Genomic DNA, 27,591 nt, shown 5'->3' with positions numbered 1-27,591 from the left:
AGTTATCTTCTGTCATAAGGAATGGATAAAATATAAAACAAATCCACTCCTACACTCTACTCTCTCCCAACCGGTTTTCCCCCTCCTATTAGACCAATTTTTGTTCATTTTTTCACATGCTTGCTCACTTGTATTTTGCATGTGAATAAAAATTATCTATCTCTCTAAAATAATTATACATCACTTACTAAGTTTTCTTTAGTAATATTCACATATAATCAAGGGAATAAATTTAACAAGTTTCTAGTAAATACTTGTTAGATTATTAGGTTTAGTTCTTGGGTGCACATTGTTAGGAGATCTTCTCTTTGAAGATTTGGTAAGGAGGATCATCCTTTGTTTTAAGTTCAAGAACAATCAAGATAGGAGATCTTGATTGTGCCCATATTACCATCAAAATCAATGTAAGGAAATTGTTTTTCCTTAATCTTTATTATTATGCTTTTATATTAGCATGAATGTTACATAGATCACTAAAATGACATTTTATGAGATAATTTATTTTTAATTAGAGAGTCTAATTAGAATCTATGATCTTTCAATTGGTATCATGAGCTAGGCTTGTAATTTGCATGTTGATTTTAAGCATATTAATAAATTATGAGATAATTTATAAAACTCAAAAATTGTGTTAGAAGAGGTTTTAACACGAATTTTTTTGGGCATGCATACCTACTGATCTAAAAAGGTTTGTGCTAAAATTTGGTGATTTGTAAAGTTATTTTTCTAATTTTAATGAGTTTTGGTAGAAAATCGAGTCAAAAATGCCGTATTTTGGTTAAGAGTTAACTAAAAATAGTTAAAAGTTTATTCGGGTCATGGAATTTTTATGGTGTTTCATACATATTTTCTACAGATTGTATGTAAAATTTTGAAGATTGGTTTGAACTTTTACATGTTTAATGATTTTATGAGATAAAAGTCGATAAAAGTAAAATAATTTAATCATATACTCGAAACATTTGTTCCTGCCCTTGATAAATTTATGTACATTTAAAAATATGATTTAAAAGTTAAAAGTGAAATTTAAAATGTATTTTCACCTTGTTTTGATGTTTATTGGTTTTAGTGGTTAAAAACCGATAAATATCGATCTTTTTCTTCATAAACTTTTATCCGAATTTTTGGGCATTTTTTCTGACATTTTGGTGTTCTTGGGAGTTTTCTAGAATACTCAAAATATTTTGTTTCATTTTTGGTAATATTTTCAATTATTTTGGATTTATTACTTAAAAGTTATGATTTTTCCGATTAATTTAACAAATATCACCAAATCAAACTAATTATTTATCATTAAATTAGTGAGGACTAATTTTGAGGTCCAAAACAATTTGGACAATTAGGTTGGACTTAAATGAGATTTAAGAGTTGAATATTGATTTTTACAAGTTAAAAATCGATTAAATCCACAAAACCGAGATGGATACCAACGATTGTTAGATAGGGCGATTTTGGCAGCATTTTACAGCATTTTATGCATATTTATTTAAGTTGAATAAATGATTGTCATTCATTTAAAGTATTTATTTTGTTGTACCTAGTATGACCTAGTTTATTTTAATCGTTATTACCCGAAATGAATAGGAATAACGATTTGTTTGTAATTTAAATATGATCTTGTGTCGTCGGTTTGTAATTAATTAATAGTTTTGTTTATTTTATTAATTAATGTATAATAGGAATAGCTATGTAATTTAATTGTAATAGTTATTTTTACCGGCGTTTCCAAAAGACGGATTTACATCGAGACGGAGTCTATTTTTGGAAAGGTGTTCCAAATCCCACTTGAAGAAGCCCCTTTTGTAAGATGTTCCTATGAAGAGGCAAGGGACCAAGGAGTTGGTTTCCGAAATGTAATAGACTAGTTTTTATTAACTAGGAGGCCATACTAGGATTTATTCATATGCTTGCTTGCTTTTATTTTTCCCGCGCATGCCAAAATCGCCATTCACGTGCATTTTATTTTCGCGGTTGTCAATTCACGTCATTTACATTCACCGACTTAGTTCACTTATAGGGAATTTATGACTAAATTGACAAGATATCTCACATAACGAGTAACACCTATGAATCCCTTGTTCATTAGAGTCACGCTCGCCCAAGCGGGATGTCTTCTTTTTACCTTAGGTAAGTAGGGTGGTAAACGGTTATCACGCGCCAAAATTGGTTGGACTCAATGGGATATAAGATGGTCTTGTGTTCCGGGGCTAGTAGATGGATTTAAGGAAATTCGTCAACCAAGAGTTCTAGAGGTAGAATTAGTCAACGTGACTTACCGAATTTACACGATTATGGGATGTTTCGCCCAAGTGATGCTCATTTTTGTTTAAAAATTTGGGTCTTGGAATCATTTGTATAATTTAGTGGGAGATCATTATATAAAATGTTAAAACTTGTTAAACATGTTTTCACAAGTAATTTTAAAACAATGAATGTTAATTTTTCCTTATTTTGTTGTAGCATTTTAATTCGCAATGGCAACTTCATCAACTCCATCGAATACTCCACTAGGCAAAGATTCATGGCTAAGGTCCTTAATGGACAAATGTATCTTAAAAGATGACGGTAGTAACTTTCTTAAATGGGAATCCGACATCAAAAGTGCCGCGTTATCCGACAACGTGCTCACTTACTTGATCGATGCCCCTCCTATCGAGCCCGGTCCAAGGGCCTTATCGGTGGTGCGGACCGCCTATGATGACCATGTGAGGATGTCGAATGATATCAAAAATGTTTTGATATGGTCGATGTCCCCAAAGCTCAAGCTTTCATGCATTTCTTTAAATGCGTACGAGATATTCACTCGTATGACTACTATGTTTTCAGAAACACCTAAAGTCCCTCAATACGATGCTGCGGCACGCTTCTTTGAAGCAAAGCTTGAGAGGGGCCAAAATGTTGGTCCCCATGTTCTCAAAATGGTAGAATATATTGACATCCTAGAGCGTCTAGAGTGTGACATTCCTAAAACTCTTGTGGTGGTTCGAATCCTCCACTCACTTCCCACCAAGTTTGCCCACTTTAGGGTAAACTACAACATGAATGGCATGGATAAGAGTTATCATGAAATTCATGCACTCCTCACCCAAGCGGAGAGGGATATGGAAGCTAGTGGGAGTGAAAGAGGGGATGTTCTAACCATGAAGTTGAAGAACATGTCCCTTGGACTTAAGAAGGGAAAGGGGAAAGAGAAGTCCCAATTCAAGAAATCGTCAAAGAAACAAGACAAGGGAAAGGGGAAAGCCGTTGAGAATGGCAATCCCAAGGCAAAAAGTGTCAAACTCTCCGAGGCCGAATGTTTCCATTGTAATGGGAAGGGGCATTATAGGAGGAGTTTCCCTAAATACTTGGAGGATCTCAAGGAAGGGCGTGTGACGCCTATTGGTATGATTTCCTCTCTCTATGTGACAGACGTTAATTATGCTTGCACTTCCACTTGGGTATTTGATACCGGATGTGGCTCTAACCTTTGTAATCATTTACAGGGTTTAAGGGACATGCGGGCACTAGCAAAAGGTGATGTGGATCTCCGCATGGGCAATGGAGCTAGAGTAGCGGCCGTTTCCGTGGGGACCTATGTGCTCACTTTAGCTAGTGGTCTAGAGTTGTATTTAAATAAGTGTATTTTGTACCAAATTTAACCAAAAACATCATCTCCATTTCCGCGTTAGACGCGGAAGGCTTTTATTTTATGATTAAGGACAATAGTTGTACTTTTTCATTGAATGATGTGGTTTATGGCAAGGCCATTTCAATTGGAGGCATTTATTTTTTAAATGATGTTAATGACGTTTATTATGTGGAAACTAAAAAGCTCAAAACGGGTGATCCAATTGAATCCTACCTTTGGCATTGTCGTTTAGGTCACATAAACGAAAGACGCATTAAGAGACTTGCTTCATCAAAAGTGCTCAAACCATTTGATTTCAAATATTATGGTACATGCGAGTCTTGCCTTTTAGGCAAGATGACTCGTGCACCTTTTGCGGGAAAAGAGACACGAGCTAGTGAGGTTTTGGCTCTCATACATACGGATGTGTGTGGACCATTAACCATCACCTCTAGAGGAGGTTTTCACTACTTCATTACTTTTACTGATGACTTGAGTAGATATGGGTATGTCTACTTAATGAAGAACAAGAGTGAAGCTTTTGACAAGTTCAAGGAGTTTCAGAATGAAGTAGAGAACCAATTGGATAAAAGGATTAAAACCCTGCGATCCGATCGTGGTGGTGAATACCTAAATCATGAATTTGATTCACACCTAAAAGATTGTGGTATAGTATCACAATGGACTCCTCCTGGCACACCAGAACTAAATGGTGTGGCCGAAAGGAGAAACCAAAATTTACTAGATATGGTTCGGTCTATGATGAGTCTAACCGAGCTTCTTAGTTCATTTTGTGGTTTTGCCCTCTTGTCTGCTATATTTTCACTAAATCGAAGCCCGACTAAAGCGGCCGATAAGACTACATATGAGATATGGACAGGGAAAGTCCCTCATTTGTCATTCATGCACATTTGGGGTTGCGAAGCGTACGTCAAGATCAAGTCTGACAACAAGCTTGCACCCAGATCTGACAAATGTTTATTTGTAGGATATCGAAGGGAAACACGTGGCTATTACATCTACAATAAAAATGAGAACAAAGTGTTTGTGGCTCGTGATGCTGTCTTCCTAGAAAAAGAGTTTATTTCTAGAAGACAGAGTGGGAGAAAATTTGAACTTGAAGAAGTTCGAGAACCACAAACCGAGAATGAGGTTGAGGAGAACGTGGAGGATAATGTTCCCTCTTCCTCTGAAACGGTAATTGTTCCTAGAAAGTCAAGTAGGATTTCTAATCCACCGGACCGCTACCTAGGTAACATCGAAGAGGATGGTGTTTTGTTACTTTTGGAAAGTGATGAACCCTCCACCTACAAATCGGCCATGTCTAGTCCCGACTCCTCGCCTTTGCTAGAAGCCATGCGGTCCGAAATGGATTCCATGTACGGGAAACAAGTATGGGACTTGGTGGATTTACCCGAGGGAGTGCGACCCCTTCAGTGTAAATGGATATATAAAATTAAGCTCAGCGTGGATACACATGTAGATGTTTACAAAGCTAGATTGGTGGCAAAAGGTTTCACCCAAGTTCATGGTTTACACTATGACGAAACCTTTGCTCTAGTGGCTATGCTTCGGTCCATTAGGATAATCTTAGCGGTTGCTACGTTTCATAATTATGAGATTTGGCAAATGGATGTCAAAACCGCCTTCTTGAATGGGATTCTAGAAGAGGAAGTGTACATGATACAACCTGAAGGTTTTGTGGATACATCTAACCCTAAGAAGGTGTGTAAGCTCAATAAGTCCATCTATGGTCTTAAGCAAGCATCTAGGAGTTGGAATCATCGCTTTGATCATGTTATCAAACAATTCGGTTTCAATAGAAGTGTTGAAGAACCGTGTTTGTACATGAAGTTTAGTGGGAGTAAGGTTGCATTCTTTGTCCTATATGTGGATGACATATTGCTCATCGGGAATGATATTCCATCGCTCACTTCCGGTAAGGAGTGGCTAGGGAAACACTTCCAGATGAAGGACTTGGGAGAGGCACAACGAATCTTGGGTATCCGGATCTATAGGGATAGGTCCAAGAGGATACTAGCATTGAGTCAAGAAGCTTATATTGACAAAGTTCTTGACCGGTTCAATATGAAAGACTCCAAGAGAGGATTTCTACCTATGGGCCAAGGGATTACTTTGAGCAAGTCACAGTCTCCCTCTACCCTTAAGGAAATTGAACACATGAAGACCGTCCCTTATGCTTCAGCTGTTGGGTCTATCATGTATGCTATGATTTGTACTCGTCCCGACATTGCGTATGCCTTGAGCATGACAAGTCGTTATCAAGCCAAACCTGGTGAGAGTCACTGGATAGCCGTAAAGAGAATGAAGAAGAAGAAGTAATTTTATCTCTCTAAAAATACTTTTTGTTTTTGTATGCACGAATGAAAAATTAATCACTAGTTTTGCATGTAGTGATTATTAGGTTAAATGAGCAAAAGACCCTTGGCCTTTTTCACTAGGAAAACCGGGTAGGGTGGGGTGGTGTTGGCCAATGCATGATCAAGGTGCTCTTCACAAAAACAACTAGGTTTGCATGGCTAGTAATTAGGTAAAATGATTATGTTTTCCACTTAATAAATCAACACAATATTTATCCTAATACACCCTCTATTTCGGTCCATTTAAGATAAAATGGATTCCATTTTATCTTTGTCAATTTGTCAATTTGTCACATGTCACAAGTCATGTAAAATTGTTATGCATTTTTAACATATTAAAAATCAACGCATTAATAAAATACGTCATGTACAAAATCGACTTAGTAATTCATAATTACTTGTACCAAAATAATTTACCAATTATAAATTACAACATCTTGTATTTATAATAAATTATTCATTCAGTTGCAATTGTTTCCTTAAACAATAATTTCATCTAAGTAATAAAACAATTCGATCACTTAGACCGTATCTTATTTAATCAAATTATAATGAGATACGTAAATATTACTTCCAAAATCGTCCGTCAATTTTAAGTAATTTAATTAACCCGTATCATCATACGATCAATTAAATAATCAATTAAGAGTGTTACCCTTTAGGTATGACCTAAGGGGATCAACTGATCACCATCGTCGCACGACAGTAATGTCAAACTCTAGTCAGTCAATCATTACCGATATTTGTGGACCAGTTGACAGTAAAATATTACTTCCCAATTGTATTCTTAAAATGAGACTTAAACATGTGATCATCATGATCGACAGTTGTGATCGCATTATTGTCGGAGGACACATATTCCAACACCTATCTCTAGAATGACTCTCGTACGCCCTGGATAAGGTCGTCCACTATCCAAAGTTTCTGAGTAAGAGGTGAAGGTACGTATTGGGAAGCCCTTTAATCAGACACTCAATTCCGCCATGAGCGCCTCTCTGATCGATCTTGATTGGTTGAATGCAAAAGTTGATAAAACGGTTTAAATGCATGAATGTGCATCCAATAGTTTAAACCTAACATGTGAGAGCTTTCTAAGTCGGTTGATTTAATCAAGTATCAAGTATAAGATGTCGAGTTGGATTAATGATTGATTTGCATGTAAGACGGAAATTAAACATCCATTTACCGTATTAGGTTTAGGGTGCATAACGTGATCCATTTGTCTTAGTGAAGCATTTTGCAAATATGATTTTGAATGAGCAAATAGTCATCTGATCCGTCCTATATCCGGGCTAACCGGAGTCGGGATCGTCCTAGACTAATGCTGGAAAGGGAACAGGCCCTGTACCAGACGGCTATATGAGGCGCGAGCTAGCCGGCGATACAAGGGGCCTCCCCTGGTTCTGAAAATGAGAAAGAAAAGACCTGCTTGAGGCGCGGGTCAGCCTACGGTTATATGCCGTGTTCTGACCTTTTGAAAACGTTATAAAACGTGTTGAAAAATGGGTGTTTGAACCCGATTTGGTTTGAAAGGGTCGTTTAAACCGCATTTGTTGATTTGAAGAACTAGACTCGAATAATCATCATTATTTTGATAATATTCGGTGTCGGGTTCGATTCGACAAGCTTGACATGAATAGTTTTGAAAATAATTATGAACTAATTGTTTTAAGTTCATTTGAATATCATTAGTCGATACTCATCATCGTACCCGGGTTAAAATCCGGCATGGTATGTAGAACCAAGGATGACTTTGTGTTGGTTACCAATATACTTGTTTTGAAAATATAAAGAAATGATGAAAGACTTTAAAATACCTTCCAAAATGTAAAGAAATGAAATAAAAGGTTTTAAATACCTTTTAAATTTCATTAACCAAATATTATCACCGAAACACGGATTTAACCGTCATGGTATATGGAACCAAGGGTGAAAAATGTTTTATGGTTAAAACAAATGAAATAAAATAAAAAGGGTTTGAAAATATTTGAAATGGTAAAAACCGATTACAAATATGAAAATGAATTAAAGGGAAATGACGAGAACAAATACGGTTGATCTCTGACCTGAACACCCCATTTAGGCGCGGGCAAGCCGGCGAACCAGAGGGCTTCTGTCCCAGGCCAAAAATCAGTTTTGGCTCGTTTATTCCACGTTTTGGTTCATGTTATGCATGTTTTAGCATGTTATAGTCATGAAACAAATAAAAGCATGATAAAAAGAGGATTTTTACACCCTCATACTTACATGTTTGGTTATGGCGAGTGACCGACGTAAGTGCAACAACTCGTTTGGTCGGAAAAAACTCGGTTTAAAACCGTTTTGGTAAGTAAAAAGAGTGTTTTAAGATTAGTGATGGTGTAGTGGTCGAAGTGGTCGGTCAAGTGATTTAATGCACGATGACGGTACCAAACAATGTGTAAGGCTTGTATTTACGATCGGTAGGTCGTAAATACGCGTCGGATTGTGACTTAAGAAGTCGAGTCGAGAATTTCAAGGGAGAAAAGAGGGGGCAGACACTCGCGTAACTCTCAAATGGGGGGCATTTGAGGGGTATTTATGGGGAAATGACTGGTTGTGTGAGTTTTGAGCGACGTGGCCACCTGGGCTGCTCAAAGAAGCGCGAGCCACGTCGCGGGTCTTCGAGTTATCTTGTCGCTTTCACACAAACGCAATCATGATTTGTTCTATCCTAGGTTTTGTAGTCACATGTTTGGTACTTGACCATTCATGAATCCGGGAAAACTTAAGGTAGAAGGTTTGAAATGTTTTGTTTTTGGTGGTTGACTCGGTTTGACTCGTTGTTGGAGTCGGGATTTGAATTTTTGAGTCGGTTTTTGGTCCGGTGTCGGTTTTGACTCTAGTTAGTGTCATTTCGACCCCTTCGTCGTGCATTAAACATTCCAGGTATTTTTGAAATGTTTTAAAATGTTTTATCTTCGAAATCGTTTTAAGTTTTCCGACGTAAAGTTGTACACAAACTGTCGATCAAACGCCGCGATTCCAAAACATGTTGTAGTCCGATAATCATCGGGTGTTCGTTGGAGTCTCAGCAGATACTGGGTATCTACAGCTTGCTTTTTTGAATTAGGGTTTCAAAATTTTCAATTTGGGGGAAAAATCGATTGTCTTAATTGCCTTTTGATCAGAGCTTAACTTGTGCTAATAGGATGGATAGTAGTAAGTTGACCGTATCCGCCACTTCGTCCGCGCTACAGTCCCGTCTGCTACTGAGACGGTGGTCCCTGCTGCCACCACCACCACCACTGTTACTGCCCCCGTCACTACTGCTACTGCTACTGTTACCACGGTCCTTACGACCGTCACTGCTGCTGTCCCTATCCCGGTGTCGACCCCTGCTGTGTCAACACCATCCGTCACAGTCACGTCCTCTGCTCTAGTACAACGACCGATTTTTACCCTCGCTGCTGCCGCGTCTTCTTTGGGTTCTCGGCGGGAAAGGCAAAGGGGTTTCAGGGTCCTGCTGCACGTGCCGCTACGAGGTTTGCGGCCGACACTTCTTTGGACACTCTTCCTTATTTTCCCCAGGTACAATTTATCAACCCGCTTCATCGTACCCGTTTTATGCATTTAATGGACTGTGACGTTACTTCTACCCGTTTTTTGTGTCATTCTTCATTAGAAAAGTTGGGAATTTATGAACCCGTGGCTGAGTTACTAAACGGGACTGGGATGTCGGGTTTGACCACGATGATAGAGCTAACATATGAACAAGTGACCTTAGAATTATTTAGCTCTTTCATCTTTTTACCCGCTGCTTATAAGATTGACTCAGGTAGTTCTTGTATTTATTTTCGCCAGTTTAACTCGACCTTCACCTAAACCTTAGCTGAGTTTGGGAGGCGGTTGGGTTTGACTAGTGACGGTCCCTGGGAGCCTCCTAGGAAGCTCATGGCTTTACTTTGGCCCATACTTGCACATACTCCCTTTGATCAGTGGAATGTTGCTCACATTCACCTTCCCCCAGCCCGTTACTTTCTCCGTCTCTTAGGAGAGACGGTTTTTGGACGCCACGAGCCCGACAATGTTAACAATGTCGAGCTGTCTATTTTAGCAGGTTACCTAAACATTGACTGCGGTGACCCCTTTGTTCTTAACATTTCTTATTTGACGGCTCAACATTTTAACACTGTCGGGCAGAAGGTGAAAGGCCCAATTTCTTGTGGTGGGTTGGCGACCCACATTGCCCGTAGCCTTTTCACCGACTTTCCCCGCGGCCTGACACATGTAGATAGGGACTCATTCATTGATATTCAGGCCATGTTGGCCATGTTTTGGTTAGCAAAGGACCAGCGGACGTGGAAGATTTGTGGTTCCACGTCCGTGACCTTACCTTCACCCGGCCTACCCCGTCTTTCACCTTTGACCACTGTGTCGGGTAGGTTGCCTCCACCTCCACCTTCTTACCTCCTTACACTTGCTTCTCCTGCTTCTAAGAATCAGGTTAGGCAGACGTAGGGGTGTAAACAAACAGAGCCGACTCGTAGAGCCCTCGGGTTCGGCTCGGTCAAAGCTCGACTCGAGCTCGGTCAAATATGAGCCCGAGCCGAACCCGAGCCCAGTGTTGGTGATACGAGCCCGAGCCCGAGCTAACTAGAGTTCGGCTCGAACTTGAATATGTTTTTTATAGTCTAATATACTTTGTAATTTCTTATTTAGAATGGAATACTTGATAAAAACAAGTAATGTTACACTTTTACAATTTAAAAGACAAACAAATGTATTAAAAAAGTGTAATTTCCAAACATCATTAAAACAAAACATTAAAGTAAAACTTTGCTGTACTCTTATAGTCTTATTCTTTCCACAATTCCACCGCCTCACCAAACTTTCCCCTTTCCCAATTTATTTAGAATCAATTTATCTTCCTTTTTCCAAGTAATAAAACTTTGTCCCTTCAATTCTAGACTTTACATTGCCCGATTATTAATTTGTTTAGGCGTTTAGCATTCTTGATCCTTCTATTTATTCACTTTGAAGTATTGGATTATGGGTACTTGCTATTTTCTTGGTGTTGTGAAGACTGAAGAGCGATTTAGTGGATCGGATCTTCGTTGTTTTCTTTGGTGTGTGTAAGAGCAACTCAAAATAGGTATTATTCTTAATTTCTTATACTTTAATTAGTTTTTTAACAATAAAATTTTGATAATCGTGACTTACTTCAGCAGTAATTCGTTCTATAGTTTGTGAATTACTCAGTATAACTCTAAATTCGTTTATTTTGTTATGGGGTAAATTATTACCTGTTTGATACATTTGTAATGTAAATTCATTATTTGATTATTATTGTGATTATTTAATTTACATACGCATCCTATTATTGCAGTAAAAATATGGAAAACCATGTTGATGAAAATGGTATTGTTCACTTGGACAACGAGATTCAACCGGAAGAGGTTGATGGAGTAGAACATGAAGACATAGCTAATGATGGCATAGATGTTAATGTGGATGACCCAGGTATAGAGAATGACCCTTTTATGCCAAAATCACGGAAAAGGGCTCAATGGTGGGATGATTTATCACTTGTGGAACTTCCGAATGGTGTGCAAAAGGCGAAATGTAAGTACTGTAAAATTTTATCGTCATACCGTAAGGGTGGACCTACTTCACAATTGTCTCGTCATTTGGAAAAATGTACAAATAGGTATATCCATGAGAGAAAACAAAGGAAAATAATTAAATTTTCTGCCAGCTGATCGTAATGGCGAGGGTCCAAGTGATCCCAGTGATACAAGTGATCCCAAGACTCAATTTCAGTAAATTGATAAGCCAACTGTTTAGCTAATTCTTCCGGAAGAACTCTTGGTCGATAGATTTCCGTAAATCCTATCTATAGTCCACCATGATCACAGGATCGTACGAGTGACCATAGTGTTGAGATAAAATAGGTCAATCGGTTCCAACTTACCCGACGTAGAAGGGGTCATAGTATGCCTACCGACGAAGAAGGGACTCATTGGAGTTTGACCTATAAAGACCGTTCTCAATTTTGGTTTATACGAGGAAGATCCCATCAACAAAATTATAATTCATTTTAAGTGAACGAATAACTAGCGTCTGTCGTGAATGAATTAATTTAGATGATGGCTTAAAACCGTGTGACATGAGAATGTCAATGAAAACTAACTCGTGACCTCTATATGTGTCAGTTTTCATGCAATAATTAGGTGGTTTGGTTTTTAGGCGGAAAATGATGCAAATTATCGTAACAATAAATAAATAAAGTAATGCAATACGTAAATAAAAATTTCCTAGTGTGGCCTATCCTAGTAAAAGAACATAATACAACTTTGGAATCCACTGTTGGACCCGAAAAGCTTGTCTTGATGTTCCATCTTGATCCAAGTAGCGGGAGTGAGCATCTGGTCTCCATCTTTGGTCTTCTCAAAAATTACAATTAAAATTACAAAATAAAAACCTATTTACATTCTAATTAAAACTGTAATTACAAGTGAAAAATCCAAAACGGAGATACAAGATCTCAAAATACAACCAAGACCGTGTTCCATCATTACGGTAACACGTTCTACTAAGGCCACACTAAGTTACAACCGCTTGTAAAATTAAATACGTAATTAAAAGGCATTCACGGCATTCATAAATTAACGATAAATAAAAATGCACCAACTAAAAACAAATTCATTCGCGACATAATTCCGTAATTATGTTAAATTTATCCAAACCACCTTTTAATGATTAAAATTCATGTGATAAAACCGGTTCTATCATTTAATTTTAATCCATTACAATCCGTTACTTTAAAACGCTTTAAAATAACTTAATGGTACGTGTGTGAACTGTTTCACAATCATAGCGAGTGTACTATATCCGTATAAAGTACATATTGAAGCCAAAAGAAAATTTAAATCAAAAGAAACAAATTTTCAAAGCTGTTAAAGACGAAATCCCTCGATCCAGGGACATAAGTGCTCGATCGAGGGACTGGAGGGCTCGATCGACTGAACTACAAGTCGATCGAGAGGTATGCTAATCAGGAGGTGCTCGATCGACTAAACTGGTGGTCGATCGAGTGCCTATATCAACAAAACTACTCGATCGAGTACGAGGACAACTCGATCGAGCGGCGAGGTTTAGAAAGGGGTCGATCGAGTACAACAGGGACTCGATCGAACAAAAGGTTTTTGAAAGCAGGTCGATCGAGTACAACAGGACTCGATCGATCAAAAACAAGACATAAACAAAGACTCGATCGAGTAGAAATACGCTCGATCGAATGCCAAAGTGGCTGAAACTTCAAAACCCTCGTGAAAACTCTTTGTCGAGACAAAATCAATTGTAATTTTGATCAAAAACGCATCAAAACAAATTAAACAATTGACAAAAACTTGACATGTTGCTATAATCTCTGTATAAAATAACAACATGTAAAAACAATATGAAATTTGAAACAAAACAAATAGTGTAAAACATGGCACGGTATGGTTTTCGAGACAAAACAACAACAAGAGCAACCGTGTAAACATGACACGGTTCCCAAAGCAACCAAAAAACGCAGCAAATAAAAAAAATTCTGCAAAGTAAAACAAAAGGTCACGAGACAAAATTTTATCCAAAATTCATCGTTTCAACAATCGTTTGATGAAAAACACATATAAAAATTACGTGGCCTCGCTCTGATACCACTTGTGAGTTAATATCCGTATACTACCCCTTTAATTGTAGGACTATAACGTAAAATTTACATGTGAATATTGTCATAAAACATAAAAACGATAAGGAATAAGAAATCAACCTCGGGTCCTTTAAATTGCGGCGTAAAGAACAGAAATCAAAGCAGATTTCCTCCTAATCGTTACACCCAAGACTTTGTCCGAGATATGCCCTTGTGCTAGAACAGTGTTCTCCGATTGCCTTGCAATATAGGGAGAACTGATGTGAGTTTTGTCGAGATGAGAGATCTCAGGTTTTTCAGAGAAGAATACTCTTCAAAACCCTAGTTTTTCTGCAAATGAAATTGTCTAGGTCAAAAGGAGAGGGAGTCTCTCCTTTTGTTTGGTTCGGCTGGACCGAATGCATGCATGGGGAAGTGGGCTTCCACTTCCTCTTAATTTTAGCTCGAGGTCCAGTTCACCAAATGCTTAAATGTATATGACGGGTTTATATTATAAACTGTTATCGGTTATCGGAAATTAAGGCATCAGCTAATAATACGGGTTAGCTGAATTATTAATACGTGTCCGACAAAACAGTATTGTATAATTATATTCAACATACATTTAATTAAATATAAATCGTTTATATTTAATTTTACGAATTAACTGGTTAATTCGCCTTAGCCCATGATATTTAATCCGTATTAAATATAACATCTCAACATCACATATTTGACTAATTACTAGTCAAATAACTCGGACTAACTGGTTAGTCAATTTTTGGCATCTACATGACTGTATTTCCATACTGTCACGTCTCTCAAACGTATCCTATAGGTGTGACTTTTAGGGACCAGTTGATCACCGCCATCTGTATGACAATAACGTCAAACTTATCTAGCAAGCCAACCGTTATTGATAAACGTGGATCAACTGATAATAATACCAAAGTATGCCCTTTGATCCTTTTAGAGGTTTATCGGTCCTTGCACTAACTGTTAAGGACACCAACCCCAACACGCTGCCCACTGGATACTTATGCATGAACACCCATTTTCAATATTGGAGGAGGAAGGTTATAACTTGATGATGAAAAGGGCCAGACCTGAGTGGACAAAGATATCTCGCAATACTGGGAAAACCGATTGTGTTAAGGTGTATGAACAAGAAAAGAAGAAACTGAAAACCGTTTTAAAGCAAGTTGGAAAGATTTGTTTAACAACTGATTTGTGGCAATCTTCTCCTCAAAAGATGGAATATATGGTTGTTACAGGCCAATTTGTTGATTCAAACTGGAAGTTGCAAAAACGAGTCTTAAATTTCTTTCATTTACCTCCCCCTCGTAAAGGTCAACAATTGTCTAATGCTATATATAGGTGCTTGCAAGATTGGGGCATAGAGAATAAGGTAATATATTGTTTCTCATAGCTTTTTATGCATAAACTTTGTTGTCTTTTCCATTTACATTAAAGGCGTAAATTTACGATTTTTTTGTCATCAAAACTGCAGATTTTTACGATTTCAGTTGACAATGCTTCCGCTAATGATTCTTGCATAAAGAATTTGAGGGATACCATTTCAAGAACAAAAAGACTGATTTGTGATGGTAAAGTTTTTCATGTTCGTTGCTGTGCTCATATTTTGAACATCATGGTCCAATTTGGACTTCAATCCATTACCCATATTATTGAGAAAGTTCATGATAGTGTGGAATATATAAGAGTTAGTGAACAAAGACGGGTATTATTTGCCGAGAAAGTTAAACAAATGCAATTGCCATATAGAAAGTTAATTCTAGAGAATAAGACTAGATGGAATTCTACTTATGAAATGTTAGCGACAGCTCTAAAATTTAAAGATGTATTTCCTTTATATGCCAAAGAAGATTCATTTTATGCTTCGTGTCCTAGCGTCGATGATTGGAATAGAGTTGAAAAGGTGTGTGAGGTTTTGAAAGTTTTTAAATGTGTCACAAATATTATATCGGGATCAGATTATCCTACTTCGAATTTATTTCTGATGGAGGTGTATAGAATAAAATTGGTGTTGGACAAATATAAAAATGATCCGGAGGAATGGATGAAAGCTCTTATTACAAATATGAAATAAAAGATTTGACAAGTATTGGGGTGAATATAATTTGTTGATGGCTTTGGGTGCTATATTAGATCCTAGGTACAAATTGAGGGGTGTTGAATATGTGTTTGGTAAAATGTATAAAGATAAACCTGCTGAAGCTAGAGAGTATAGTTCGAAGATAAAAGAGACATTGTATTCACTTTACTTAGAGTATGCTACTGAATTTGAAACATCTCGTGAGGGTGCAAATGAGGAAAATTCAAGAAGTAGTGCTTCTGGCAGTGGTGTTACAAGCAATGATATTGACGATGAATTTGGATGTTATGATGTCTTTAATTATCTGAGATCCTCTTCTGATAGTTTGACTGAGAAATCTGAGCTTGACATATATATTGATGAGGGACTTATCGCTGCCAGGGCCAAGGAGAGTCACTTAAATTTGATGTTTTGAAGTGGTGGAGTTCCGAGACTTTAAAATATCGAATTTTATCTAAAATGGCACGAGATGTGTTATCCGTTCCTGTAACAACAGTTGCCTCAAAAGCAACTTTCAGTATAGGAGGTAGAGTGATTGATTCATATCGTGCTTCTTTAGCTCCCGAGACAGTTGAGGTGTTGCTTTGTGCCGGTGATTGATGTCGAGCTTTACATGGAGTAAAGAAAAAGCAAAAGGTAATATTCACTTATTAACTACTAAGTACCCTTTCTTTACTGATATTATACTGTCCAAGTTCATCACACATACGAAACTGTCTTTTTACAGGTCACTAAGGAAGAGAGCGTTGACGAGGTTATTATTATACCAGATATTAGAAAATAAGGTTGTAATAATTCATTCTCCTTTTCTTCTGTTTGTATAATATCATTTGTTTTATTTTATGCTAAATCAATAGCAGAATTCATCGTCAATCGACCTTAGAGTATGCTAAATTCCTAAAATTTTGTCTTAGATGTGTGCTTGCATGCTGTGGACTATGGGATTGCTGCTACTACAATTTTACGTAAGAGTCTTGGTTGAAGGTTTGAATGTTGCGAACAAGCTACTGAACGAAAAGAACGAAATCAAGATGCTAATCTTATCGAATTTTGGCTGTATGCCTTGCATTTTTATTTGTAGTAGTCTACTGGATGTAATCATGTAATTTTTCCTATTTTTGTTGAATAAGCGGAATATTAAATTGTCTGTTCAAAGTATCCATTTTATTTGAGATATTTATTTTGCCATTTTAAATTTAGCAAACAATAGAAGTGCAACAGAGCCCGAGCTCGAGCTCGAGCTCAAAGAATATTTTATGAGCCGAGCTCGAGCTTTACTTTTGAAGGCTCGTCGAGCTAAGAGCCGAGCTCGAGCTTGGTTTTTTTTATACGAGCCGAACCAGAGCAAGGGTGAGTTCGGTATCAGATCGGCTCGTGTACACCCCTAGACATCCACGTCCACGCCTACGCCTCTCCTGACCCCTACTCCTATCCCTTCTGTCACTCAGCCGGTTTTACCGACTAATTTTGTAGCTCCTCCACCCTTTGAGGCGCCCGAGGTCATGGACCAAGGGCTTCGTGACGCTTTGCTTCTTGAGATGTATATAGCAGGATCAAGCACTTGCCTTGTTCCCTCTATATGAGTACCACATGAGGAGAGGACGTCCTGTTCCTGAGGGCTGGCCACAACCTTCTTTCTACCGGTACCCGACGGAGGGGTACCCACAGTCCGCCAGCGAGGAGGACACAGCTGAGAGGGATGAGAGGGTCAGAGCTGACCTTGCTGCTGGAGGTCGCCAGAGGAGGAGAGGAGAGGAGGAGAGTGATCCCACCTACACGATGGTTGACGAGGAGGAGGAGGAGGATGACGAGTAGCTGTTGGTCTACTCGATCACTTCCCCAGTTTTCTAGCTGGTTTGGGGAAGTTCGTATATATTGTGAGTATTTTCTGCTTTTATTTCTTTTTCATCTCCTTTTATTTCATTTATTTATATATTGGTTGTGATTTTCCCATTCCCCATTTATTCTGCTGGTGTATGCTGGAGGACAACGAGGGCGTTGTCCGTTTTGGTTTGGAGAGGGTATTGTATCCTTTGAGTCTGCATTTGCATTTGTTTTGCAGTCACGTTTACTTATTTTCTGCTTGCATTGTATTTAATTTTAAATAATGAAAAAAAAAAACAAAAAAAAAAATCGAAAATTCAAAAAAAAAATACTTCACGTTTACTTTTGCATATAGGTCGAGTCGGAACGGTAGATTTCAGTGATGATATTGCACTATAATTTTTCATTTCACTTAAGCCTTGCAACAAATTGTCATCTTATTAGTCTTGTCATGTGCATAATCTACGAGTTAATGTTAAAAATACAGCTGATCATATAGACTTGACCTGATAAATTTGGCAACCTACTTAAAACTTTATAAGTTTTAGAGCCATATAGCTGGTGTCATTCATGACCAGTTCATGTAGAAATTGAGAGTAGTATACTCCTTGCATAACATGTTCATCAAATTGCACGTATATGAAATTCAATTTCTTTTTGCCTATGTACATTCGGGTTAGTGGTTGGTGTCACATGCAGGGAGGTGCTTACAATTTTCCCCTTTCTTTCATTTTTACCCATTTAGCTCCACATTTGCCAAATTAGCCTTTTTGACCCTTAACTACACCCAAATTAAGCCTGCCTGTCAAGCTAGTTTAGTGTGTTTTGCGGTATATATTTTATTGATCTGAGTTTGGCTCGTTTTATATCATATTGGGAGTTGGTAATTTATGAAAGAGGAAAAGGAGTTGGTTGAAAAAAAAAACAGAATAGAAATTGAAAACAAAAAAGAAGAAAAAACGTGGACAGGAAAATGAGAAAAGAAGAAAAAAAAAGAAAAAAAACCATGTGAAAAGAATAAGAAAAGAGAAGTCAGTTTATGAGATGGTTTTGCTCCTATGCTTTATTTCTATTTTATGAGGAGTTGCTGTCTGGATTAGTGAGTTTTTGTGCCGAATGAAGGGCAGTTGTGCTTAATTTTGAGATGGTAAAGAATCGGATTTTGTTTAGTATGGTTTCATTAGGTCGCTAGCTTGACTATTAACTCACAATCCCATAAATATTTTGCCTTTTCTTTTCCCATCGCCTCACTTTCCCATATCATTTCTAAGCCTCGGCTGTGACGGACCTTATTTGGTTGGAATGTATGTATGGTAGTTAGAATTGTCTATCATATTGGTTGCAAGCATGTTTGTGTGGGTCGTAGTTTAGGTGAGTGACTATTTTCCTTCTCTCTTACACTTATATGCTTACCCTTTGCTTCATGAGAGAAGAGTGACCCGTGAGAGTCCATTTTTAGAGGTCTTGCAAGGTCGACAGTTTAGCTTATTTATAGACATCATACAACTTGTTTGCACTTGACTATTATGGATATATGTGTCAGTTCTGTTTGCATTAAACTGGTTTAAGTGGACAAGTTATAGTTAGCTTTGAGTTTTCTTATCCGTTCCATTAGTTTGCATTTAGTTTACTCGAGGACGAGTATGTTGGAGTTAGTGTCCTCCACAATAGTGCGTTTACATAATAAATCTCATTAAAGGAATATCATCAGATATTTAATTATTTGATCCTCGTCAGTTGATTAACGTAAATCGATAACGGTTGGCTGACTAGAGTTTGACGTTATTGTCGTGAGACGGCGGTGGTCAACTGACCCCTTTCGGTCACACCTAAAGGAACGAACCCCAATTGACCACTAATTAATTGTATGAGATACAATTTATTTAGTCCCTTGATTTATAGACTAAAAGGTTAGTCGATTATTTTAGAGAGATTTCGAGTTGCGAACTCGAGGCACGGCAGTTATTATTTAATTATGCGATAATTGAATAATAAATTTTGGAAGACGGGTTTTAGTTAATTAATTGTTAATTCACTAAAATTGTACTAATTGATTAATATTAGTACGTAAAATAATATGTGTAGAGGTACACGTATATTTGTGGAGTGATTTAGACGAAATTAATTGGATGCATTTAAACATGAAACGATGTTTAAATAAATTTACACGTATTTGTGCGACAAATATAAGAACCAAAATGGACCCGTAAATGAGACATTGGACCGTGTAAATGAAGTTAGTGGATGATCACAATCATTTCACTTTACTTGTGATACTTCCATTAGTTATCTTATAATCATTTTTTGCATGTGATGTAAGATTGACAAAAATAAGATAAAATAACACACCACTCACCCTCTCACCTACCCGGCCACCCCTTCCCATATAGACCAAGTTTTGTTCATTTTTCTAAATCTTCACTTGTACATTTTGCATGTGATATCTTTCTTGGTCTTCCTCTCTCTAAAATTATTATACATCTTTATTAAGAAGTTAGTAATCAAGTATTATTACTAAGAGTGTTAGTAATATTACAAATATTATCAAGGGAATAATTTTAACAAGTTTCTAGTAAAATACTTGTTAGATTTTTAGGTTGAGTTCTTGGGTACAACTTGAAGGAGACTTTATTTTTGAAGGTTTTTCAAGGAGGATCATCTATATCTTTTTAGCTCAAGAACAAACTAGAAAGGTGATCTAGTTTGTGCCCATATTACCATAAAAATCTATGTAAGGAAATTGTTTTTCCTTAACTTTCATATTTATGCTTTTATATTTGCATGCATGTTACATAGATCACTAAATGAACATATTATGAGATAATTTATTTTTAATTAGAGAGTCTAATTAGGATCTATGATATTTCAAGTGGTATCAGAGCTAAGGCTTGTAATTTGCATGTTGATTTTAAGCATATTAATAAATCATGAGATAATTTATAAAAACTCAAAAATTGTGTTAGAAGAAGTTTTAGCACGAAATTTTTTGGGGCATGCACACCTACTAATCTCAAAAGATTTGTGGTTAAGTTTGGTGATTTATGAAGTTATTTTGCTATTTTTAATGATTTTTGGTAGAAAACCGAGTCAAAAAGCCGTATTTTAGTTATAAATTTACTAAAAATAGTTAAAAGTTGATTCGGGCCATGGGATTTTTATGGTGTTTCATGCATGTTTTCTACTGATTGTATGCAAAATCTTGAAGGTCGGTTTGAAGTTTTGCATGTTTATTGATTTTATGAGATAAAAATCGATAAAAGTGAAATAAATTAATCATAATTTTGAAACGATTGATTCTGCCCTTGATAAATTTATGTACATTTGAAAATATTATTTAAAAGTTAAAAGTAAAATTTAAAATGTGTTTTCACCTTGTTTTGATGTTTATTGTTTTTAGTGGTTAAAAATCGATAAATATCGATCTTTTTCTTCATACATTTTATCCGAATTTTTGGGGCAATTTTTCTGACATTTTGGTGTTCTTGGGAGTGTTCCAGAATACTCTAAATTTTCTTTTTCAATTTTTTGGGTGATGTTTCAGTTATTTTGGATTTTTACTTAAAAATTATGATTTTACCGATTAAATTAGCAAAATATCACCAAATCAAACTAATTATTCATCATAAAATTAGTGAGGACTAATTTTGAGGTCCAAAACAGTTTGGACAATTACTTTGGACTTAAATGAGATTTAAGAGTTGATTTTTGATTTTTACAAGTTAAAAATCGATTAAATCCACAAAAACCGAGATGGATACCAACGATTGATAGATAGGGCGATTTTGGCATCTTTTTATAGCATTTTTAAGCATATTTATTTAAGTTGAATGAATGATTGTCATTTATTTAAAGTATTTATGTTGTTGTACCTAGTATGGCCTAGTTTATTTTAATCGTTATTACCCGAAATGAATGGGAATATCGATTTGTTTGTAATTAAATACGATCTCGTATCGTCGGTTTGTAATTAATTAATAGTTTTATTTATTTTATTAATTAATGTATAATAGGAATAGCTATGTAATTCAATTGTAATAGTTATTCTTACCGGCGTTTCCAAAAGACGATTACATCGAGATTTTAGGTCTATTTTTGGAAGGTGTTCCAAATCCCACAAGAAGGAGCCACTTTTGGAATGAAGAGGCAAGGGGCCAAGGAGTTGGTTTCCAATATGTAATAGTCTAGTTTTTATTAACTAGGTGGCCATACTAGGATTTATTCATATGCTTACTTGTTTGCTTGTTTTATTTTCGCGCATGCCAAAATCGCCATTCCAATGCATTTTATTTTCGCGATTGTCAATTCACGTCATTTAAATTCACCGACTTAGTTCACTTATAGGGAATTTATGACTAAATTGACAAGATCTCTCACATAACTAAAATTGAGATTAGCCTTACCAATTAGTAACACCTATGAATCTCTTGTTCATTAGAGCCACGCTCGCCCAAGCGGGGTGTTCTCTTTTTACCTTGGGTAAGTAGGGTGGTAAACGGTTATCACACGCTAAAATTGGTTGGACTCAACGGGATATAAGACGGTCTTGTGTTCCGGGGCTAGTAGATGAATTTAAGGAAATTCGTCGACCAAGAGTTCTAGAGGTAGAATTAGTCAACGTGACTTACCGAATTTACACAATTATGGGATGTTTCGCCCAAGCGATGTTCATTTTTGTTTAAAATTTGGGTCTTGGAATCATTTATATAATTTAGTGGGAGATCATTATATAAATGCTAAAACTTGTTAAACATGTTTTCACAAGTAATTTTTAAAACAATAGATGTTAATTTTTCCTTTTTGTTGTAGCATTTTAATTCGCAATGGCAACTTCTTCAACTCCATCGACTACTTCACTAGGCAAAGACTCATGGCTAAGGTCCGTAATGGACAAATGTATCTTAAAAGATGACGGTAGTAACTTTCTTTAATGGGAATCCAACATCAAAAGTGCCGCGTTGTCCGACAATGTACTCACTTACTTGACCGAAACTCCTCCCATCGAGCCCGGTCCAAGGGCTTCATCGGCGGTGCGGACCGCCTATGATGACCATGTGAGGATGTCGAATGATATCAAGAATGTGTTGATATTGTCGATGTCCCCAAAGCTCAAGCTTTCATGCATTTCTTTAAATGCGTACGAGATATTTACTCGTATGATTACTATGTTTTCACAAACACCTAAAGTCCGTCAATACGATGCGGCGGCACGCTTCTTTGAAGCCAAGCTTGAGAGGGGCCAAAAGGTCGGTCCCCATGTACTCAAAATGGTCGAATATGTTGACATCCTAGAGCGTTTAGGGTGTAAGATTCCTAAGACTCTTGTGGTGGATCGTATCCTCCACTCACTTCCCACCAAGTGTGCCCACTTTAGGGTGAACTACAACATGAATGGCATGGATAAGAGTTATCATGAAATTCATGCACTCCTCACCCAAGCGGAGAGGGATATGGAAGCTAGTGGGAGTGACAAAGGAGATGTTTTAACCATGAAGTTAAAGAACATATACCTTGGAGTTAAGAAAGGAAAAGGGAAGGACAAGTCCCAATTCAAGAAATCGTCAAAGAAACATGACAAGGGAAAGGGGAAAGCCGTTGAGAATGGCAATCCCAAGGCAAAAGGTGTCAAACTCTCCGAGGCCGAATGTTTCCATTGTAATGGAAATGGGCATTATAGGAGGAGTTGTCCCAAATATTTGGAGGATCTCAAGGAAGGGCGTGTGACGCCTATTGGTATGATTTCCTCTCTCTATGTGATAGACGTTAATTATGCTTGCACTTCCACTTGGGTACTTGATACCGGATGTGGCTCTCACCTTTGTAATCATTTGCAGGGTTTAAGGGACGTGCGAGCACTAGCAAAAGGTGATGTGGATCTCCGCATGGGCAATGGAGCTAGAGTAGCGGCCGTTTCCGCGGGGACCTATGTGCTCACTTTAGCTAGTGGTCTAGAGTTGTATTTAAATAAGTGTTATTTTGTACCAACTTTAACCAAGAACATCATCTCCATTTCCGCGTTAGACGCGGAAGGCTTTTGTTTTATGATTAAGGACAATAGTTGTACTTTTTCTTTAAATGATGTGGTTTATGGCAAGGCCATTTCAATTGGAGGCATTTATGTTTTAAATGATGTTAATGACGTTTATCATGTGGAAACTAAAAAGCTCAAAACGGGTGATCCAAACGAATCCTACATTTGGCATTGTCGTTTAGGCCACATAAACGAAAGACGCATTAAGAGACTTGCTTCATCAAAAGTGCTCAAACCATTTGGTTTCGAATCTTATGGTACATGCGAGTCGTGCCTTCTAGGCAAGATTACTCGTGCACCTTTTGCGGGAAAAGGGACACGAGCTAGTGAGGTTTTGGCTCTCATACATACGGATGTGTGTGGACCATTAACCATCACCGCTAGAGGAGGTTTTCACTACTTCATTACTTTTACTGATGACTTAAGTAGATATGGGTATGTCTACTTAATGAAGAACAAGAGTGAAGCTTTTGACAAGTTCAAAGAGTTTCAAAATGAAGTAGAGAACCAATTCGATAAAAGGATTAAGACACTACGATCCGATCGTGGTGGTGAATACCTAAATTCTGAATTCGATTCACACCTGAAAGATTGTGGTATAGTATCACAATGGACTCCTCCTGGCACACCGCAACTAAATGGTGTGGCCGAAAGGAGAAACCGAACTTTACTAGATATGGTTCGGTCTATGATGAGTCTAACCGAGCTTCCTAGTTCATTTTGGGATTTTGCCCTCTTTTCTGCAACATTTTCATTAAATAGAAGCCCGGCTAAAGCGGCCGATAAGACTCCATATGAGATATGGACAGGGAAAGTCCCTCATTTGTCATTTACGCGTATTTGGGGTTGCGAAGCGTACGTCAAGATCAAGTCTGACAATAAGCTTGCACCCAGGTCTGACAAATGTCTTTTTGTAGGATATCCAAGGGAAACACGTGGCTATTACTTCTACAATAAACACGAGAACAAAGTGTTTGTGGCTCGTGATGCTGTCTTCCTAGAAAATGAGTTTATTTCTAGGAGACAGAGTGGGAGAAAACTTGAACTTGACGAAGTTCGAGAGCCACAAACCGAGAATGAGGTAGAGGAGAACGTGGAGGATAACATTACCTCTTCCTCTGAAACGGTAATTGTTCCTAGAAAGTCAAGTAGGATTTCTAATCCACCTGACCGCTACCTTGGTAACATCGAAGAGGATGGTGTTTTGTTACTTTTGGAAAGTGATGAACCCACTACCTACAAATCGGCCATGTCTAGTCCTGACTCCTCGCTTTGGCTAGAAGCCATGCGGTCCGAAATGGATTCCATGTACGAGAACCAAGTTTGGGACTTGGTGGATTTACCTGAGGGAGTGCGACCCCTTCACTGTAAATGGATATATAAAATTAAGCTCGGCGTGGATAAACATGTAGATGTTTACAAAGCTAGATTGGTGGCAAAAGGTTTTACCCAAGTTCATGGTTTACACTATGACGAAACCTTCGCTCCAGTCGCTATGCTTCGGTCCATTAGGATAATCTTAGCGGTTGCCGCATTTCATGATTATGAGATTTGGCAAATGGATGTCAAAACCGCCTTCTTGAATGGGATTCTAGAAGAAGAGGTGTACATGATACAACCTGAAGGTTTTGTGGATACATCTAACCGTAAGAAGGTGTGTAAGCTTAAAAAGTCCATCTATGGTCTTAAGCAAGCATCTAGGAGTTGGAATCATCGCTTTGATCATGCTATTAAACAATACGGTTTCACTAGAAGTGTGGAAGAACCGTGTTTATACATGAAGTTTAGTGGGAGTAAGGTTGCATTCCTTGTCCTATATGTGGATGACATATTGGTCATCGGAAATGATGTTCCATCGCTCACTTCCGTAAAGGAGTGGCTAGGGAAACACTTCCAGATGAAGGACTTGGGAGAGGCACAACGAATCTTAGGTATCCGGATATATAGGGATAGGTCCAAGAGGATACTAGCGTTGAGTCAAGAAGCTTATATTGACAAAGTTCTTGACCGGTTCAATATGAAAGACTCCAAGAGAGGATTTCTACCTATGGGCCAAGGGATTACTTTGAGCAAGTCACAGTCTCCCTCCACCCCTAAGGATATTGAACACATGAAGACCGTGCCTTATGCTTCCGCTGTTGGGTCTATCATGTATGCTATGATTTGCACTCGTCCCGACATTGCGTATGCCTTGAGCATGACAAGTCGTTATCAAGCCAAACCTGGTGAGAGTCACTGGATAGCCGTAAAGAAATCCTTATTAAGTACTTGAGAAGGACTAAGGATTCGTTCTTAGTGTTTGGAGGAGAAACTGAGTTGCGTGTAAGAGGTTACACGGACGCAAGTTTCCAAACCGATCGGGATGATATGAAATCCCAATCCGGCTATGTGTTTATGCTAAATGGAGGAGCTGTTTGCTAGAAGAGCTTCAAGCAAAGCGTTACTGCGGATTCTACAACAGAGGCTGAGTACCTTGCAGTGTCTGAGGCTGCGAAGGAAGCTGTTTGGATTAGGCAGTTCATGGAGGGACTAGGAGTAGTCCATTCTGCCGAAGATCCTATCACTCTATATTGTGATAAAAGTGGAGCTATTTTTCAAGCCAAAGAGCCGAAGTCTAGTAACAAATCTAGACACATTGAAATAAAATACCATGTAATTAGAGATTATGTGGAAAGGAAGGAAATTGACATTTGTAAGGTTGGGACAGATGATAATATTGCTGATCCTTTAACCAAGCCTTTATCAAAGGCTAAGTATGAGGGTCATGTCATCGCAATGGGATTGAGACGAGTACCAGATTTTATTTAGATTATGAATATGTAATAATTGGATAGTGTATCTCTTAATATATATATGATAATCACATTCATTGTTTTCGCATTCATTCTTATATGAATCTTTTGTTTAGTGTGACTAAATTTTAAATACCTTGTTTATCTGAATAAGTTGTGGAGACAATGTTGAACACTATTCAAGTGAATAAGATGAACATTGTATTTTGTCCCTAGTCACTTAATGAGGTGACGTCTCGGAGTGACTAGATTGTAAGTCGATTGATGGTTGTTCAACACCATAAGGTCATACGTGATGACTAGTCGATTACAAAGACAGAGCGTGTGACACTTTGCCGGACAATGACCATTTAGAGAGTCCCTAAGTTCTATTATAGACGCCTGGTCGTGGCAGGGATCTCTAAGATGTTCCTATGAGTCGATTATTTTGACTGGAGTCTATTATCTGAGCAAGTGCAGTTTCCGAGTGACTTTGGTTTTTGTCCTAGGTCGTGCCGTGAAAGGAGGCCAAAAGGGCATTTACTAGGTCATGGTGATCTGTATTGTGCAATAGGATGGATAGGGCATACACGAATTGTCCACCCACGTTGGGTAACTATATCTCAAGGCCACTCGAGGAGTTAATGACTACAAATGCGTGGCCACGCTCGGAAGTAATCTGTGAGAGATTTTTCCGGTAAGGTAGTCACACTCCCGATCGAGAAAACCACTCGCGATATGTTCATGTGCAAGTGCGACCTGAAAGACACCTTGCATTGAGTGGGAGATTAAAACGGACAAGAGAATTGGTAGCGCACACCTTGTGTTGGACAAGTGGGAGATTGTTGGAGTTAGTGTCCTCCACAATAGTGCGTTTACATAATAAATTTCATTAAAGGAATATCATCAGATATTTAATTATTTGATCCTCGTCAGTTGATTAACGTAAATCGATAACGGTTGGCTGACTAGAGTTTGACGTTATTGTCGTGAGACGGCGGTGATCAACTGACCCCTTTCGGTCACACCTAAAGGAACGAACCCCAATTGACCACTAATTAATTGTATGAGATACAATTTATTTAGTCCCTTGATTTATAGACTAAAAGGTTAGTCAATTATTTTAGAGAGATTTCGAGTTGCGAACTCGAGGCACGGCAGTTATTATTTAATTATGCGATAATTGAATAATAAATTTTGGAAGACGGTTTTAGTTAATTAATTG

At 37.7% G+C, this 27,591-nt stretch overlaps 1 protein-coding gene across 1 annotated transcript; it reads left to right on the top strand.

Moving 5' to 3' along the window:
* The first annotated feature begins 14,666 nt into the window (after nt 1-14,666).
* LOC141651571 (zinc finger BED domain-containing protein RICESLEEPER 2-like) lies at nt 14,667-15,737 on the top strand. Its single transcript, XM_074459276.1, has 2 exons — nt 14,667-15,035; nt 15,138-15,737. Exons 1-2 carry the CDS (start codon nt 14,667-14,669, stop codon nt 15,735-15,737), a joined length of 969 nt encoding a protein of 322 aa, XP_074315377.1.
* Nucleotides 15,738-27,591: the final 11,854 nt, after the last annotated feature.

This window comes from Silene latifolia, chromosome 4, assembly GCF_048544455.1.
Source record: "Silene latifolia isolate original U9 population chromosome 4, ASM4854445v1, whole genome shotgun sequence".
NCBI lineage: Eukaryota > Viridiplantae > Streptophyta > Magnoliopsida > Caryophyllales > Caryophyllaceae > Silene > Silene latifolia.
This window is presented reverse-complemented; position numbering and strand designations above follow the sequence as displayed.

What these genes read in the sequence shown, in the direction of transcription:
- LOC141651571 (XM_074459276.1), top strand. Translation starts at nt 14,667, where the DNA reads ATGCATGAACACCCATTTTCAATATTGGAGGAGGAAGGTTATAACTTG. An exon ending in ATTGGGGCATAGAGAATAAG is followed by an intron (nt 15,036 to 15,137) that starts GTAATATATTGT and finishes TCAAAACTGCAG; the next exon opens with ATTTTTACGATTTCAGTTGA.